The sequence below is a fragment of the Pyrus communis genome, chromosome 13 (assembly GCF_041283825.1).
Source record: "Pyrus communis isolate YQ-2024b chromosome 13, ASM4128382v1, whole genome shotgun sequence".
Lineage (NCBI taxonomy): Eukaryota > Viridiplantae > Streptophyta > Magnoliopsida > Rosales > Rosaceae > Pyrus > Pyrus communis.
The window spans coordinates 29,209,715-29,227,488 of NC_142577.1; the positions used below are offsets into that span (position 1 = coordinate 29,209,715).

Genomic DNA, 17,774 nt, shown 5'->3' on the forward strand with positions numbered 1-17,774 from the left:
CTCATGTGGGATCTGCTGCACCCAAACTCACAGTAGTCCTATGAAAATCATATTGAATGTCCAATCCCATAGCCCTTGACTATTTCTATTTTTTAAACAAACGATTTTATCTATACTAAGAGGATGAGAAAATAAATTAAGTATCATATAAGCTAATAATAATGTGGTTCAAAATTCTCTTTGACAAAAAATAGTTGAGCTTGCTCTAAAATGATTATGAACGCACAAAATGAATGGTTACACTCTTTTGACAACAATAACCAATTAGAAATTTACGTAGAAACGACCGTCACATAATACTATTAGTGTCATTATATTTTAAGTATTATCGTGTTAATAAATAAATAAAATATGGATTATAACATGAGTAAATTATAAAATTGCATAGTGATGCAATGATCATACCGAAATATTTTATCACAACTCAAGTGACCACCAAACAAATGCGTCTAATTTAGTGGCTATGTATGTATTCAAACTTAGAACCTCAGCAACAACATAGTGGGCAGAAAATGCTTTTATAACAATCCTCAACTGATATGGATTGATTCATATTTGGAAAAGCAAATTATTTAAGAAAAACTAATGAAAATAAGTTGAAAACTTTGAGTTTTAACGATAAAGACAAAATAAAAAGTAAAGTGAATAGTACCATGATTGACTTTTTAGTGTAAACATGTGATTTTTCGTTTGATTGAACAATACCGAAACTTTTCTTTAAAGTTCCCAATTATTTACGTCATAAAATTAAATTATTCACAATTGCACAAATAGAATCTTTTGAAACTTTTTTGTGGCTCCCTCTCACACAAAGTCACAATTCACAAAAGGCAACAAGTGTATTAAACGCGTATTGAAGCCTTGAATTATCCAGGGCTTCATTCCGATCAGGAAGTGATTAAGAAATTAAATGCAAATCCCGTAACGCACCACCCACAGGTGACGTAATCATTCCGCACTTTTTCTTACTTGAAAAAGATCACCGATCGGCCGAAATCAGAGAACCACGCTCATCCCTGTTGCACGCGCCATAACGCTTGCTGGGATTGGCCGTCAGCTGGCCAAACATCGTATTATTTGCAGGCGTGGGCGAGAAACGCGAGGGTTCACTTTACCAGGGGCAGCCATGAGGACTCCCTGCTGTAAAGGGTCGACGTTTTGCACTTGCCGGAGGGAGTTTACATGTTTGCCTGTTAGAATCTGGTGCTCCCGGGTCTACACATCAAGCTTTTTGCTTGCGTTTTACGCCTCCAAGTTTAGCAAAAAGCGTGATTTGTTCTACTAAAATGGTAAATTCCTTCAAAATATTCGGTATTCTTATTTGTTAATAATCTAATCAATGGTTAATCCTTAATCAAAGAATTGATGGAAAGTTTCAGTAACTAATTGTAGCGAATATTTTATATTATTATCCAATCACATCTCATTTCTTTCAAAGATCCATATGATTGAATATTTAAACTCATATTTTCAGTCTAATCCTGAAAAAGAATCAAATTAGGGTTTAGTCCCTTCTTATCTTTTACAAGGATAAACTTTTGCTCCCTTCATTGTCAAAGACATCACAAACACACTATGATCTAACGAACCACCTTATTTGTTTTACAAACGCACAATTTTCAAAAGCAAGGAAATCAAATTTTTGAATCATTGACTTTAGTCTGGTTTAATTAAATTTAATTAAATTTAAAATTGAAAACCTTAAAATTTTTGCAATCAGACGTTTAAAGAGCAATTATAAAAGTTTCGACGATCATCCATTCATTTCTCCTTCTCATATTCTCAAGAAGAAGTCGAAAAAATTTTCCAAGAAAATACAATAATGATTAACAACAATAACTTGTCAACAAAGACAAGGTAGAGCATGAGTAATGAAAATGAAATTCGTATGGTAACCCCACCTTCATGAGTCATGATGTAGATGACGTTGCACAGTTCTTCTTTTCTTAGCCTAAAATAATTGAGGATAGGCATACTATTTCCAGTCAAATTCTAAATCATACAGTACTAAATTATTTTGGGTAGACTTTGACCTGGTTTGGTACTGAGGTGATTCTGAAAAAAGCTGCTATCAAAAAAAGCTGGGAGCTGTTTTTGTGTTTGGTAAACACTTAGCTTCAGCTTTTTTTCACAGTTTTGGGTGAAAAAAAGCCAAAAACAAGAAGCTGCAAAACCCAGCTTTGAAAAACCGGCTTTTTTTCACATCTGTTTTACATAAAAGTTTACCAAACACTCTAATACTGCTTTTTTTTTTCAAAAGCACTTTTATAAAAAAGTTTACCAAACACTCTGCTGCTTTATTTCACAGCTGCTTATTCTCACAGCACAGCAGAAGCAACTTTTTTTCAAAGCACAGCAATACCAAACCAGCCCTTTATGTATCGATCCGGGGGGTAAATTTACCCTACCAAAGGACCATATATAGTAAAATGACTGGTCTATTTAGATACAGTCCACACACTACATCCGTTGAATATTAACCCTATAAGTTGCTTTTTTCTTTTAATTGTTTTTTTGGCTTAAATGTCAAAATGATTCATGTGTTATAGTTATATGGTCAATTTAGTCTATGTTTGTCTCTACTAACCAATTAAGAACATTTCATTCAATCTCTTTTAAAAAATTCATAAGAAAAATCATATAAGAAATAATTATTTTTTCTCTTTACAGAAAAGTGCAACTCAATGAGAAATAACATATATAATAAATAAAACTTCCAATCCGAAAAATGATTAAGTTTGTGACATAGAAAAAAGAATGGATAATGTTAAAGAGGAGGTCGAAGAGTTGGCAGAAGAATAATTTTTCTTTTAATTTATAATTTTTTTTTACAGAAATTAAATGAAAATGTCTTTAGTTGACTAACGAAGATAAACATAAGGACCAATCATTTTAACATTTAAGCCCTTTTTTTTTGGAAGAGGATCCTAAGATCCTATAATCGTGACTGTTCATCGTACATCGTGCGATCAGAAATTATTTCAAAATTTAAATTTAAAAAAATATATAAATACTTAACAAAAACTGACCGTATGATATACGATGAACAATCACAATAATAGAATAACCAGGATCATTTGCCGAATCCTTTTCCTCTTTTTTTTATGCAAACCCTATAACTTGTGAAGCATAAAGGAATATGCACCCTACAATTCTACGATAATTCTTTAGCTTCATAGGCTTACTTTAGCCGGATTCGGTTAAGAATAAGAGGGACCCACCTTGAGTGAAATCCCTCTTTGATGACGTAACCCAAGAGGGTTTAGAACCATACCATGTTGTTTTGACAAAGGGAGAGTATTTTACTTCTCGAAAGATGATGTCACATTCCTTAAATATTTTGATGAAAAATATTAATCTATTCACAGATTGATGGTAATTTATAAATAAAATTAATAAAAATAATTTGAAAACTTTAAATTTTAACAATAAATATTGTATATAGTAAAATGACTGGTCTATTTAGATATAGTCCACACACTACACCTATTGAATATTAAACCAATAAGTTGCTTTTTTCTTTTAATTGTTTTTTTAGCTTAAATGTCAAAATAGTCAATGTGTTATAGTTATATGGACAATTTAGTATGTGTTTGTCTCTGATAGCCAATTAAGGACATTTCATTCAATCTTTTTTAAAAAAATCATAAGAAAAATCATATGAGAAATAATTACTCTTTCTCTTTACAGAAAATGCAAATCAATGAGAAATAACACATAAAAGAAACAAAACTTCCAATCTAAAAAATGATTAAGGTCGTGACATAGAAAAGAGAAGGGGTAATGTTAGGGAGGAGGTCGAAGAGTTGGTAGAAGAATAATTTTTCCTTTTAATTTATAATTTATAATTTTTTTTTTTACATAAATTATATGGAAATGTTCTTGGTTGTCTAAGGAAGATAAACATAAGGATCGATCATTTTAACATTTAAGCCCCTTTTTTGGAAAAGGATCCAGGTTCATCGTACATCATGAAGTTATAAATCATTTCAAAATTTAAATTTAAAAAAAATATAAATAATATTTAACAAAAACTAACCGTACGATAAATAATAAACAATTACGATCACATAATCTCTAAGATCATCGCCAGATATATATTTTTTTTTTTTTAATTTTTTATACAAACCCCGTAAGTTGTGAAGCATAAAGGAATATTCACCCTACAATTCTACTAGAATTCTTAAGCTTCATAGGCTTACTTTAGCGGGATTCGGTTCAGAATAAGAGGGACCCACATTGAGTGAAATCCCTCTTTGATGACGTAACCCATAAGGGTTTAGAACCATATCATGTTGTTTTGACAAAGGGAGATTATTTTACTTCCCGTACGACGATGTCATATTCCTTAAATATTTTGATGAAAAATATTAATCCATCCACAGATTGATAGTAATTTATATGTATCAAACAGCTTGACGGGCAACCGTAACAATATTACTTGTTAGTATAATTGTTAATTTGTTTGATACATTAAAAGAGACTTTAATTAAATAATTTTAAAAAATATAATATTTAAAAATGATGATAAAGAAATAAACATTTGAATACCGACGTTTATATGTATAAGTAATGACGCGTTGTCGAGTGAAAAGAAATAAATCTTTACATATACAAATACAAGGAGAATAATATTATCGAGAACAATTTATAGCATGCAATGTGACATATTGGTGTGGTAATGTGGCGCATCGCACCGCTTTCCAGCCCACCCATATAAATATAATAACACTACCCATCTTAATTTATTATTTTATTTTTATAAGATAATGGAAGCAATTTTCTTAGTCTAAAATGAAGATAGCAAGATTGGAACTCTTACGATCGTGAGTGTTAGAAAAATAAATATAATGCAAAAACTTGTTCCAAACCAAAATATAATAACAGTTAAAGTAACAAACATTTTAAATCTGAAAGTATGTTGAGGTCGTGATCTAAAACTGATTAATAATATATAAATAGTGCTATTTCTTATAAGTTTCTTTTCATTTTTTTAGGTTTCATACCTTTATAAGATGAGACAATTTTTTACATCCTCGTAGAACCGATTCATTATTAACTTTTAAAATTAGATGTTTATATTCTAACATAGTATTTGATAAAGAACACGGATTATAAGTTTAACCAAACCTACCAACCATACAACCATGTGGAATAAGCTAATAGTAGTAATGGGGATAATTATTGCTCACCACTATTTTTTTTTTTTTAACAAAGATATTATCTAGACTAATAGGTGGGGGAAGTGGGCTAGCAATAATGTGGTTCAAATTCGTCTTTGCGAGAATCGAATCTAAGACTTTTTATTACAAGTGAAGATGAATACTACTAGACTGTAGTACAAAGTGGCATTACGCATCACTCTTAAGTGATGGTGATGTTCACACTTTATTTATCACCTCTAGACGAGGTATGTGTAGTGAATAGATATAAATCTTAAAATTTAAACTTATCCAATAATAATAAATAAAATGATGAACATTACCATTATTTTAAGAGTGTCGAGCAAAAATGCCCCCATCAACAGTTAGGTAGGGGGCCACCCACTTTTTGTTTACAAATTAGAAGGTTACATTATTGATGTAGGCGAAGCTAAAGTTGGAGGTGGATAATATTTCAAACGGCATAAGACATACACTAGATTTTAGCATGAAACCACCTACTCGTGGGGCTTTTGTATTTTTCCCATTTTGTTTATGCTTAATTTCCAAGGGATAAGGTAGACTAATAATTTAGGTGTTAGACGCAAAAATAAAATGGCAAAATTCGGGTCCTTTTGGCGTTTAGGCAAACCTCTCGTGGGGGAATATTGTTTACCTAAATATTGCGTACCATTGCTCTGAGCTTGGACTCCTTTTTAATAAGAAGATGATTTTCGTTGATTGATTGTTACTTTTTATTGTGAACAATGTGACGCGCGACATGGATCAAAAGTAAGTTGCATCTTAAAACGTAATGAGTAAAGTAATTCATCACGTCGAGACCTTTTGGATGAATTGTGCTCACCTGGTTTCGTATGAATAAAAGATTGTAATTTGCAATTGAGATGTAATAAGTAATTTGGCATGAGTAAAAAGTGAGTCATAATCAAGACGTAGCGAGTAATGTATTACGTGAATGCTACTTAGACGAGATATGGTATAATCAATCATATGTGAGTGCGTGAAACTAGCACATTAAGTCTTGTATTTATTATTGCTTATAGTTGTGTTAGCGTCGGCTGCAAGTGTAGTAGCAAAATCCCTTTTGGGATATTTTGGAAGGAAAGGGATCTTCTTCGGATCTCTTCTTCGTAATCCACCAAATTAGGGAATATGTGCCCTTGAAATTTGATCTAACGGCTACAAACATAGGCCCACTTTAAAAGTTATAATAACTTCAGCCGTTTAATCAAATTTCAACGGTACAAATTATTTGATTTGGTGGATTATGAGGAAATGATCTGAAGATGATCATTTTCGTTTTGGAATGCATGCTCAAGTGCTCAACAGCCTCGTCAGCGTTCACCACAGCTGAGACTAAGACTATAGAGGCAAGCATTCTGTGTGTTCAGTTTTTGGGTTAGAAGTCCGAGATGTCGTCGTCAAGAGATTTTTCAGTGTGATCGGTACATAGGGTGATACACAACGTATTACTACACAAATTGTAAGATATGTGTGTTAAAAAATTAATAACTTAAAAAATAAAATTTTTCACCATTTTTATAAAAACACGTGATATACCACTCATATTTCCGTTCCAAAAAAAAATTTCATTTTCGTCAACGTTTACACAAGGAAAGTGCGACCTCGATTTCCAGGTTGGAATTCGGAAGTTGGAAACTTGGAACCCTTCTTCCTCTTTTTCTTTTTTTTTTTGTTTCCTAACCACCCACTAGCAATTTCGCTTTCCTTTCCACACAGATTTCTAGTGACCGTGGAGGTTTATTGACGTCATAGTATGGCCAGTCATGACGCCATTCTGTTTCCGAGTCATATTCCTAGTTCCTAATTGCATTAGTGTCTTCTCTTTTTGTACGTGGAAAATTTTATTGTGAGATAAAATTTTTATGACGTTCTATACTAATACATTGCAACTAATTTAATACATCTCGTGCGATGAACTCAAATATTGTATTTATATTATTAGTCTAGAACATCACTGTAACGTCTCGAATTTGGATCCCTCTTTCCATCAGAAACTGACTGGCTGTAATCCACATTTCTCTCTACTTCATACTAAATTAGAAATTGCTTGGTTTAATAAAATAAAATCATAATTGCATAAGGGAAAATTTGAAATATATCCAATTTTATAGGCCAACTTTTGAAATAAATCCAATTTTTAGTGACTTTTGACTTTTGAAATAGGTCTAATTTTTAGTTACTTTGGACCTATATCAAAAGATCCCATTGCATAATGGACTTTTTTCTTTGCTAACGTTGACTTTATTTATGCCTGTAGAAAAACATTGGGCTGCAGTGTGCAGTTGTTCACAGGCCCATACTCTATCTAGTCCTCCACTTATAGCCCATAGGCCCATACAAAACATCCGAAAGCCTTATTCGGCCCAAACAGTTTGATTTGCCTCCCAGCTTAAACCCTAAACTCCAATGGAGAGACTAGTTGTAGGTCCCTAATATTTGCTGGAATACCATGATTGGTTAGTGGAAAGTGGATTGCGGTGGCAAAGCCGCCAAATAATTCTCATTTAAAAAAATAAATTAATTAAATGTTGGGAAAATGTTAAAGTCAAGAAACTCATTACTCAACATAAAGTCCGAACCACAAACTCAACAAAACAAGTACAAACAAACAAAAAGGAAGAAAAATTAAAAGAAAAATGAATAAAAAGTAAAACGGCAAGTCGCTTTTACTTATGGCTGTGAGGTGAGTGGACCAATAGCCCCGCCAACTGACGGTAACCGTCCGTATCAACTACCTCCATTCCGCCGGTTAGCCATCCATCAAAGCCCATGTTACAAGCACAGCTGTCACCCACGATCCTCCGCACCGCATGCAACCAGTCACCAAAAACGACGCCGTAGCACCCAAAAACCATAAAATTCCGACGTGGGCGCCCACACGGCTGTACACGTCAGCAAACGGAGGATCATTTCTACGCGGGTAAAGGTCTACACAAAGGTCTTTCTTTTCTCTCCAAAGTTTATAGTAACTCTCCTACTATAATTGGCAGTTTGCAGCAAGCAGAAAATTTCCACGAAAGTTCTCACATTTTCCTGGAAAAAAATTGAAGCCTTCTTTTCTTAAGGTAATAGAGGCGGACCAAGTTGCTGACACTTCTTTTTCTTTTTTTAGCTTTTCTGTTCCTTTGTTCTGTTGTGTTTGTTCACTTGGGGTTTGTTTTCTGCGTCTGAAAGTTCGAAACTTGACAACTTTCCCTGTAGATTTCTGGGTTCTGTTGGTTATGGCGTGGAGGAATCTAGGATCTCTTTTTAACTTCCGGGGTATCTTTCAGGTTGGTAGATTAATTTTGCTTTTCTTGCTGTTTGAATTTTTTATTGCTTTATTAAGTGTTATTTATTATCATAAATGATTGAGATTAAACTGTAAACAAGTTTTTATCTTTTGGGAAGAATAATTTGTAGTAGCTTCGAACTGTGACGCATAAAGCAGTAAGCGTTTAGATTCTTTTTGTTCGTTTGTTGATATAGATTTTAGAAACATCTTTGAACTAAAGTCTCTAATCAAGTCAACTCAAATCGAATATTGTCTATTTCCCAATGTATTTCTGTTGGGAAGTGATTCAGTGTATTTGTTCAAGCAGGGAAGAACCCCGGAGATCGAACTGGGACGAAGGTACACGATTAAATCCCATGGAGCTGCACTTGCAAAGAACCACATGTACGATTGGCTTATACTGCTGCTCCTTGCAGTGATAGAGCTCATTTTGTTCATCATTTATCCGTTCTACCGTTTTGTGGGGAAGGATATGATGGAAGACCTTAGATATCCCATGAAAGCGAACACGGTACCTGTGTGGGCTGTCCCTGTACGTTTTTCGCTGCTTCTTTTAGTCTAATTCCATTTTGATCAATGTGCATTTGGTTGTTGGATTGTATGGATTTGATGTAAGCAGTACTAAAGTTAACGGGATGTCTTCAGATGTACTCGGTTTTGTTGCCTATTGTGATTTTCCTCTTTTTCTATATGCGTCGGAAAGATGTCCATGATCTGCACCATAGCATTCTTGGTAATGCATTTCTTTTCCTGTTTGCTTAGTTTTTATCAAACTCGGAACCTTTTGTTTGTTTATTGTTCCGTGCATTAATTTGGTTATATATCTATCTGCAAGAGCAGGCCTCTTGTTCGCCGTGCTGATTACTGGTGTTATCACGGATGCAATAAAAAATGCTGTTGGCCGGCCTCGACCAGACTTCTTTTGGCGTTGCTTTCCTGATGGAAAAGATGTATGTTTTAATTGGCTCCATATCCTTATCTATCTTTTAATGTCCTGGTGGAAAATTTGTTGTAATGTGATATGGAATCTGCTCCAAATCGAGTAAAATTTGATGCGTAAATATCTTTTCGCTTTGTGTAGGTTTATGATCAGTTTGGGGGTGTAGTGTGCCATGGTAAGGACAGTGACATAAAGGAAGGACATAAGAGTTTTCCAAGTGGTCACGCTTCATGTAAGAAATGCTTCCTGCTGTTACGCTGTTTAAGTCTACTAGATCCGTTTAGTTCTTCAAATTTCATCATCCATGTCCATACAACCGATACATCTTGGCATTGCTCTGCAGGGTCCTTTGCAGGTTTAGGATTTCTCTCGTTGTACTTGTGCGGGAAGATTAAAGCATTTGATCGCAAAGGGCATGTGGCGAAACTATGTATTGTCTTGCTTCCTCTCCTTGCTGCATCTCTCGTTGCCATTTCAAGAGTAGATGACTATTGGCACCATTGGCAAGATGTGTTTGCTGGAGGTCTCTTAGGTCTGTTCTGCACGATCTCTTTTCTTCAGTTAACGCTCTAATGTAAGGATGCGAGAGCTTTATACGCGGTTCATATTCTGCAGGACTTGTTGTGGCTTCATTTTGTTACCGGCAATTCTTCCCTTCCCCTTATCATGATCAAGGTCACATCTTCTTTTATCTGTTCCTCATTTTTCCTGCATACTTCCACAAAATACCGTCGCCACAGTATGTTAGTTGTTTCTGTTTCTCAGTTTCCTAACTATTTCTTTGATGTATTCAGGATGGGGTCCTTATGCGTATTTCTCCGCTTTGGAGGAGACGCGTATCCTTTCACATCTGGGTGTCAATCCTACGAACAATGCACCGAGTGTGCAGGTAACGGGGGCTCAGAATGTGAACGAACAACACATACAAAATAGCGATGCATATGCAGCATTCTCTGGAAACCGATACACAAGCATTAGGCTGCATGAAATGGAATCAGGCGGAAAGTAGGATTGTACATGCCGCGCTTCGTCTTGGTACTCCGCATACTGCTTATGCTCGTGTAGATACCGGTTTAAGACACCTTGCGTAGAAGGTTATTAGTACCATAAACAGATAGTTTAGTTTGCTAATGATGAATTTATTAAAGTTTTGATACTGCCTGAAAGATTTGCATAACCCTTCATTTTGGTCCCTAAAATTTATTTATTTATTTTTTGAACAAACGATATCACCTACACTAAAGGGGAGGGGTAGGCTGAGCCTCACAATGAGCTAACAATAATGTGGTTCAAATTCGCTTTTCGCGAGAATCAAACCTAAGACCTCTCACTTACAAGTGAAGAGGAATATCACTAAAACGTAGTACTAAGTGGCTAATCCCTAAGATTTGAAATCAATATAATTGGTCCTTGAGTTTGTCCACAATCAATCATTTTGGTCATTTCATGAAAAATCTCCATAAAATAAGGATAAAATGACAAAATACCCTCAATTTTGGTCAAATCATTTTGGCATGTTTATTAAATTAAGAGTAATTTTGTCATTTTGATCCTTATTTAACATAATTTTTCATCCAATCACCAAAATGATTGATGGATAATCTTAAAGACCAAAGTGAGGAGTTATGTAAATCTCAAAAACCATTTTGGCTGAAAAGCCAACTGCATATATCATCAATTTGTGAATTTAAGATAGTTTAGTTGGCCTAACATTGCTTCCGTTGATCAAACTTTTAATTTTTTTCTTATCAAGGTGTGACTAAAGTAAAGATTTAGTTTCCGTCACGTAAGTAAAAATACGAAAAAGAGTATAATACGGTATCTGCGAAGTAATCTGTAGACTCCACAAAACCGAATACCTGACAGTTTGAGGTAGATATATCGGGACAGGTATACCTCAGGGTCCAAGGATGAATCTGTGTACTGGGACAGGTATATCCTGAGGGGCTTTGACTTCATGCTCGTTGGCACGCGCCAATGGATTAAATTATTGTAAACATTCGAGTTGCTTTCTGAGCCGTTCAACCACTGGCCAATAACGTCTCCAGTTTTGAATAATTAATCTTGCTTAACTAGCTTGTCTTCTAATATAATAATTAACTTAATCTTGATTATCTTTAACTCCTCCACAAATGGTGTGTTGCCACCCACTCTCTTTCCTTCAACGGTGAATTTTTTTGAAAAGATATAAAAGTAGAAAAACGCATGCACGTTGAACAAGAAAAGAACACGGAGAATCACAGTTTTGTGTACGCATGGAATGGAACAACAATTAAGCACCGAAAACAGCATCTCTTAAAAAAAAGACATTTCCCTTTGGAATTTTGTATCCACTATGCCTGCGACTAAACTCCGAGCCGCGTGAGATTTGAACACATGATTTTAAGTTAAATAGTAAGCATTTTTAATTATTCGAGCTGTAAATTTTATAAAATTTAAAAAGACTTTTGAGTTGAAAATTGATGTTTTTAAGTCACAAAAACTCTGCCGAGTTCAAGCTTGGATGGTTTCTTTTGCACTGCAAGTTATGGAGCTGAATTGACGCCTAAGCATATTGGTAATCATTTCGTTCGGATAAATCATACAACTAAATCACAATTACTTGTGATTAGTTTTGATCAAATTATGCTCTAAGTTTGGTGTCGCTGCCCGCGCCGAACACAGCAAGCAATCAGCACTCGGCAACGCGCCGCGATTTCTCACTTCTTGTTAATATCTAAAAATAGGATAATTAATTTAAATTCCCCAAATCAAATTCAAATTCCAAACTCCAAAATTTCAATTATTCTTCTTCTTCTTTGTTCGTCAGATCCACCTACTTCTGTGCAGAGTAGGATCCGGTAATCCACTCTCCCCGTAACAAAATTGGAAACTCCGTTGTTTTTCTTTCACGCCGCACGCTTTTCCTTTTTAAGTTTTCTGCATCCCGTTCTTCTTCCCCAAAAATTACTCCCCCTGCTGCTCCCTCCGCCGCCGTAAAATCGAAGCCGGAACCCCGCCCACCCTCACCATTACGCGCTCGGAGACTCGCTCCTGTCGTACGGAAATTGCATGTATGTACCTCTCTATCTCTCTCTGTTAGTTTTTGTAACTTTTTTTTGCGCTTTGTAAAGTTCTTGTTTCAATTTGTTCATTTAATTTTTTATGTTTACCGTGTCTGTGTAACTTATTGTAGTTTGTTTTTTCAAGTTTTCTGTTTGGTTGCCTAGAAAATGAAGGAAAATTAAAGAAACTAGATTTCCATGAGTTTCCCCGAAGAAAGATAAATTGGAAATACTCGATCGATATCATTCAAGCCGAAATGTTGAATTTAATCTTATTATTTCAACTTTTTCTTTCCCTTAATTTGAAATGGCAGTGGGATTAAGATTTGAATACAAGATACTTACAGTGTTTTTCTTTTTGTTTTTCATTTCCAGTTAGTGAAAAATGCCAGAAGTTCAGTTGGGTTGCCACACTGTAAGGTCCCATGGAGTTAAGGTGGTAAGGATTCATATGCATGATTGGCTGATTCTGTTGGTTCTCGCCGGGATTGATCTCGGTTTGAACTTGATAGAACCGTTTCACCGCTTTGTTGGGGAGGACATGATGACAGACCTGAGTTACCCTTTGAAAGACAATACAGTTCCCTTCTGGGCTGTTCCGGTACGTTTTTGGTTTTGCGATAACAATGTCATGCTGGTAAAATTTGGATAGTTTAACTTTTGCATCGGTCTCGCTTTTGTGATGACACTGTAAGGAAAAGAAGAATCTTATGTTGTATTTCTGGCACAGATAATTGCGGTATTGTTGCCGCTTGTTGTCATTCTTCTGTACTACTTCATCCGAAAGGATGTCTATGATCTGCACCATGCCAGTTTGGGTAACTATCGTGTCTTTCTTTTTCCTTTTTGTGACTTTTGCATTGGTGAATGTTGTTTGCAAGTTGTTGTATTTTGTTAACCCTTACATTTTATATCCATGCTCATTCAGGCCTTCTATTCTCTGTCTTCATAACCGCTGTTTTAACTGATGCGATCAAAGATGGTGTTGGTCGACCTCGTCCAGACTTCTTTTGGCGTTGTTTTCCTGATGGAAAAGGGGTGGGCCTTCTAGTGCATAAAATTATTTATACCTTTTGATTTGTCGTGAAATGAACTTTTCATTGTTTAGTTCTTGATCCTCCTCACTTATACACACATATGACGTACGATTGATCCATGTCCATGTCCAGGTATTTGATCAGACCACAAAGGATGTCATATGTACTGGAATCAAGAGTGTCATTAAGGAAGGGCATAAAAGCTTCCCAAGCGGGCATACTTCATGTAAGCATTTTGATACTTCGGGAAACTGTACATGAAAGAGGATTAAAGATTAGGGATGTTCTGGGATGTGTTTCATGTCTCTTAAGGGCTGCATGCTGCCTATGTATTTTCTTTAGTGCATATGTATGTTTGACTTTGTATCGTGTAGCTTAAATGACAGTGCGGTTGTCAACATGCAGGGTCCTTTGCAGGTCTTGGTTTCCTTGCATGGTACTTATCGGGGAAAGTTAGGGTGTTTGATCGTAGGGGACATGTTGCAAAGCTCTGTATTGTCATTTTACCACTACTTACTGCAGCGCTGGTGGCAGTTTCTCGAGTTGATGACTATTGGCATCATTGGCAAGATGTTTTTGCTGGCGGGCTTATAGGTACCTTGTCTGCCTCTAGCATCATTGGCATGATTTTTTGAGAAAAAAGATGTTTGTCGAGTTTCCATTTTTCTAATATGTATATTTATTTTGTGCAGGAATCACCATTGCTTCATTTTGTTACCTGCAATTCTTTCCACCTCCATATGAAACAGATGGTAATTTTACCCACCGTATAGCTTTGCTGTTCTTTTTAATAACTATCTTCTTTGCAGAGGTTTACTAATTCCGTCGAGTCCATGAGCATTTTTTTCTTGCATTGAAAAACTAAGGTTTCTACGGTTCATTAAATTGTACAAGGAGCTTATTTGAACTTGTGTGCATTTTAGTAGTCCGGAATCATTGTTGACAAGATTCTTTCTCTTGATGTTGTTGGATGGGCAGGTTGGGGACCGCACGCATACTTTCAGATGCTGGCAGAGTCTCAAAATCGCGACGAGTCCTTGACTAACAACGCCAACAGTCTTTGTGTGCAGCCAACAGAGCTTACGAGTGTATACATCGAACCTCAGAACGGTGTTGAATTGTCAAGAGGCAATAGCGGAGACAGAAACGCCATGCTAAATGGAAGGGAAAACGGGAGAAGACAGCACAGTGTCGGGTGTTTGTAGATAAGAATAGAGTTAATGAGCAGATGTTCATATTATAGGGTCCATCTTGCCATGTGAATTTCGTAGACGGATATCGGAATTTATAAACCAGATGAAATATGAACCTTCCTTTTTGCTTAAGTTTGTTTAGTTGATTCGTTGAATATTCTTATTGTTTGATGTTGTGAAAGGGCAGCCTTGCATAAGTTTTTCTCCGTCACGGAACAAGTAAAATAAAGGTTTTTTTTTTATCTAAAATAGTTTATGAGATTGACATAACTCTTCATCTGGTCCCTGATATTTAAAATTAATAGAAGTGTTCGTCAATTATTTTGGTCATTTCGTAAAATTATCTATTAAATAAAAATGAAATAGACAAAAATAACTTCAACTTTTGTGAAATTATTTTGGCCATTGTTTATTAAATTATTATTATTTTTTTCAATTTTTTTCTTATTTAAAAGAGATTTTTTTTTTTTTTTTACAGAATAATCAAGATAATTGATAATGAACAAACTCAATAATTATTTTTATCGATTTTAAATTTTAAGAACCAAACTAAAGAGTTATGATACTTTCCGAAATATTTTGTTTAAAAAGCCTAAAATAAAAGATAATTGTGATGTGACATGTTAGATGTGGTTTTTTTGAAATATATGGGTGATTGAAGAAGCAAAGCCCAAGTATTGTCATCGTCGATATTCCCTGCCCACCGGCTATTCACATTCACACTTCACATCACAAACTATGCTTTGCTCTCCTTCTAGTTTCTACCGCTGGACCCGGGCCAAACACGCACGTGTGAGTGTCCAGAAGCATGGTGTGGGCCATTCCTGAATTTTTTTATTTTTTTTTCTTTTTCTGTCGATTGGCCCCATGAGAGACCGGATTAAGGAATAATCTTTCACACTTTAGTATTGTTTGAAAGTACTTTTTAAATGATTGAAAGTATTTTTAGTAAATATAATTTTGGATTACAAAAGTACCTAAAATATTTTTTTTGCAATAAGCATTAATTATATGCTTCTTTTAGAAAATATTAGTTATGTGCTTCTTTCATATAGTACAAGTTATGTGTTTCTTTTAGAAAATATTAGTTATGTACGTTTTTCAGGTGGCACTTTTAGTATTTTTTCAAGATTTACTTGCATTCTTTTTTAAATTAGTTTAAAAAATACATTTACTAAAAGTATTTTTATTTATTTTAAAAATACTTCTAAATAAGCTGTTTAATTTCCAATAATCGTCTTTCCTTGGTATGTACGGAAGAGTCCTATTCAAGTCAGAGTCTGGAGCATTATTTGAGATTGGACCATGGATTGGATTATTGTGGATTGGGCTTTTTAATCCAGTCCAAGGTGCCAAGCATGGGAATACCGGACAAACCATATAATATAAACGATACCACGCATTGGATATATTACTCAATTTAGTAACTAGAAGCATACTTAATCAAACCTAATTAATTATTAATAGATTAGCGTTCGCCTGGTCGCAGTCACACTGTCACAGACAGACAATATTGACCAAGCACACGCTGTGCACTAAGACCAAGCTCTCATGTTTTGACTTGGCACCCAATTCTCCTCCTCCTCTCCTCTCTATATAAACCCTTCTTTGCTTCCTCTCTCTAACACAACACTCTCAAATCTCAAAACCCAAAAACATCAGCTCTCAACTTGTTCGTCTGTTCCGGTTGCTAGCTACGACGATTTGAAGTAAACACCACTGCGAGCTAGTCGATCCTACTATGGAGATTGTTCCGACTACGTACTACGACAGCTTGAAGAGGTACTGGAGGAGGAGGAGCTACCAGAGGCTGCATGGCGAGACTAGAAAGAAGATGAGGGTTGCGAGGCTCGGCGGGGGAGCAAAGGGGAGCACTAGTCCTAAACGTAGTTGGAAGCTCAAGACCAAGCTGAGGCTGCTGAAGTATGTTTCTCCTATCAAGTTTTTGGCTAAGTTGCATAATGGTTACGTTGACACGATGATTCGGATGGCGGGCAAGGCCGGCGGTGTCGGGAGGATTGCCGCGAAGAAGATCGCAAAACCCCAAGATCAGGTTTCAATGGCTACTTGTGGCAACGAGTTAGTTGACAGCAGACTGGTTTTGGAGATTTACAAGAGATTGGCTGCTTCCCGCCAATTAGCTGAGCATGGATTGATAGTTGAAAGCCAAAGCAACTTCTTCAACTTGATGGATATGTAGTTAGTTTCACTTTCAGTGTCACAGATTTGATTAATTCTATTTGTTAATTCTTATACAAAAGTTTGAACATCCACAGAAATTGTAAAATGTTCATACGTACTCGTGGAAGCCGGCCTTTACAGAAACTCAATATATTGGTTGAATTTTTCGTACATTTGTGCCTATGATTTTTATGTTTTTGGAATTTGGATTAGAAATAAAACTTAATTATGCGTCGCGAGTCAAACCACGTATATGGGCGAGATGGATCCACTGCTGAAATTGTTGCACAAGGTTAATGCATGCAGTCGCCAGGTTTTGACTGGATACCGGACCGCTATGAAATTATAACTCAATTCTCCTATTTGGTAGAAAATGTCGTACTCGCAGTCTTCTTAACACATAAACATATACGGATTATGGTCAGAATCTGCACGCATGCTGATTTTAGGACGGCTAATTTGTGGGTTGATCTGAGTTTCTAACCGGAATATATTTGGCCTTTCGGATACCAGCTGTTGTTCTATGTGCCAAATCTTCTTTTTTGCTTATAAAATTATTTGACAAGAGAATGTTGTTGATGCCGTTTTTCCATCGGAATGTGGTGTGAATTTGTTGATGTTAATTTTGTACCCTTTTGTTTTGTTTGTTTTTGTAATGGCCAGCTCATTCATTCCTGGAGAAACCATAAGACCTAGCCTACCACTTTGACTTGGCACACAAGTTTTCTCCTCCTCTATAAAAACCCCCTCTGACTTCCTCTCTTCACACACCTCTCTCGAGCCATTTGTACCCACACAAATTAAGAAACCCTAGTACTGGTAGAAATTAATCAATTAAAATGGAGATCGTACTACGATAACTTGAAGAGGTACTGGAGGAGGAGAAGGTACCAGAGGCTGAATGGTGAGACCAGAAAGA

General features: G+C 35.6%; 3 protein-coding genes across 7 annotated transcripts; all 3 read left to right on the plus strand.

Annotated features, from left to right (window-relative positions):
* Positions 1-7,754: 7,754 nt before the first annotated feature.
* On the plus strand, positions 7,755-10,566 carry LOC137737569 (putative lipid phosphate phosphatase 3, chloroplastic). Of its 5 annotated transcripts, XM_088682923.1 has the most exons (10): positions 7,755-8,106; positions 8,177-8,251; positions 8,388-8,458; positions 8,765-8,992; positions 9,106-9,193; positions 9,301-9,410; positions 9,542-9,632; positions 9,744-9,932; positions 10,016-10,075; positions 10,195-10,566. In XM_088682923.1, exons 3-10 carry the CDS (start codon positions 8,408-8,410, stop codon positions 10,407-10,409), a joined length of 1,032 nt encoding a protein of 343 aa, XP_088539049.1. In that variant the 5' UTR covers positions 7,755-8,106; positions 8,177-8,251; positions 8,388-8,407; the 3' UTR covers positions 10,410-10,566. The 5 variants fall into 5 exon arrangements, with proteins under 5 accessions (XP_088539049.1, XP_068333192.2, XP_068333194.2 ...); XM_068477091.2 differs by lacking the exon at positions 7,755-8,106 and having other exon boundaries at positions 8,121-8,251; XM_068477093.2 differs by lacking the exon at positions 7,755-8,106 and having other exon boundaries at positions 8,121-8,251; positions 8,768-8,992.
* Positions 10,567-12,004: 1,438 nt separating this feature from the next.
* Positions 12,005-14,806, plus strand: LOC137737073 (lipid phosphate phosphatase 2). The gene is made up of 8 exons (XM_068476431.2): positions 12,005-12,453; positions 12,820-13,045; positions 13,175-13,262; positions 13,373-13,482; positions 13,614-13,707; positions 13,887-14,075; positions 14,174-14,233; positions 14,460-14,806. Exons 2-8 carry the CDS (start codon positions 12,830-12,832, stop codon positions 14,684-14,686), a joined length of 984 nt encoding a protein of 327 aa, XP_068332532.2. The 5' UTR covers positions 12,005-12,453; positions 12,820-12,829; the 3' UTR covers positions 14,687-14,806.
* Positions 14,807-16,306: 1,500 nt separating this feature from the next.
* Positions 16,307-17,026, plus strand: LOC137736369 (uncharacterized). The gene has a single exon (XM_068475649.2). It carries the CDS (start codon positions 16,416-16,418, stop codon positions 16,872-16,874), a length of 459 nt encoding a protein of 152 aa, XP_068331750.2. The 5' UTR covers positions 16,307-16,415; the 3' UTR covers positions 16,875-17,026.
* Positions 17,027-17,774: the final 748 nt, after the last annotated feature.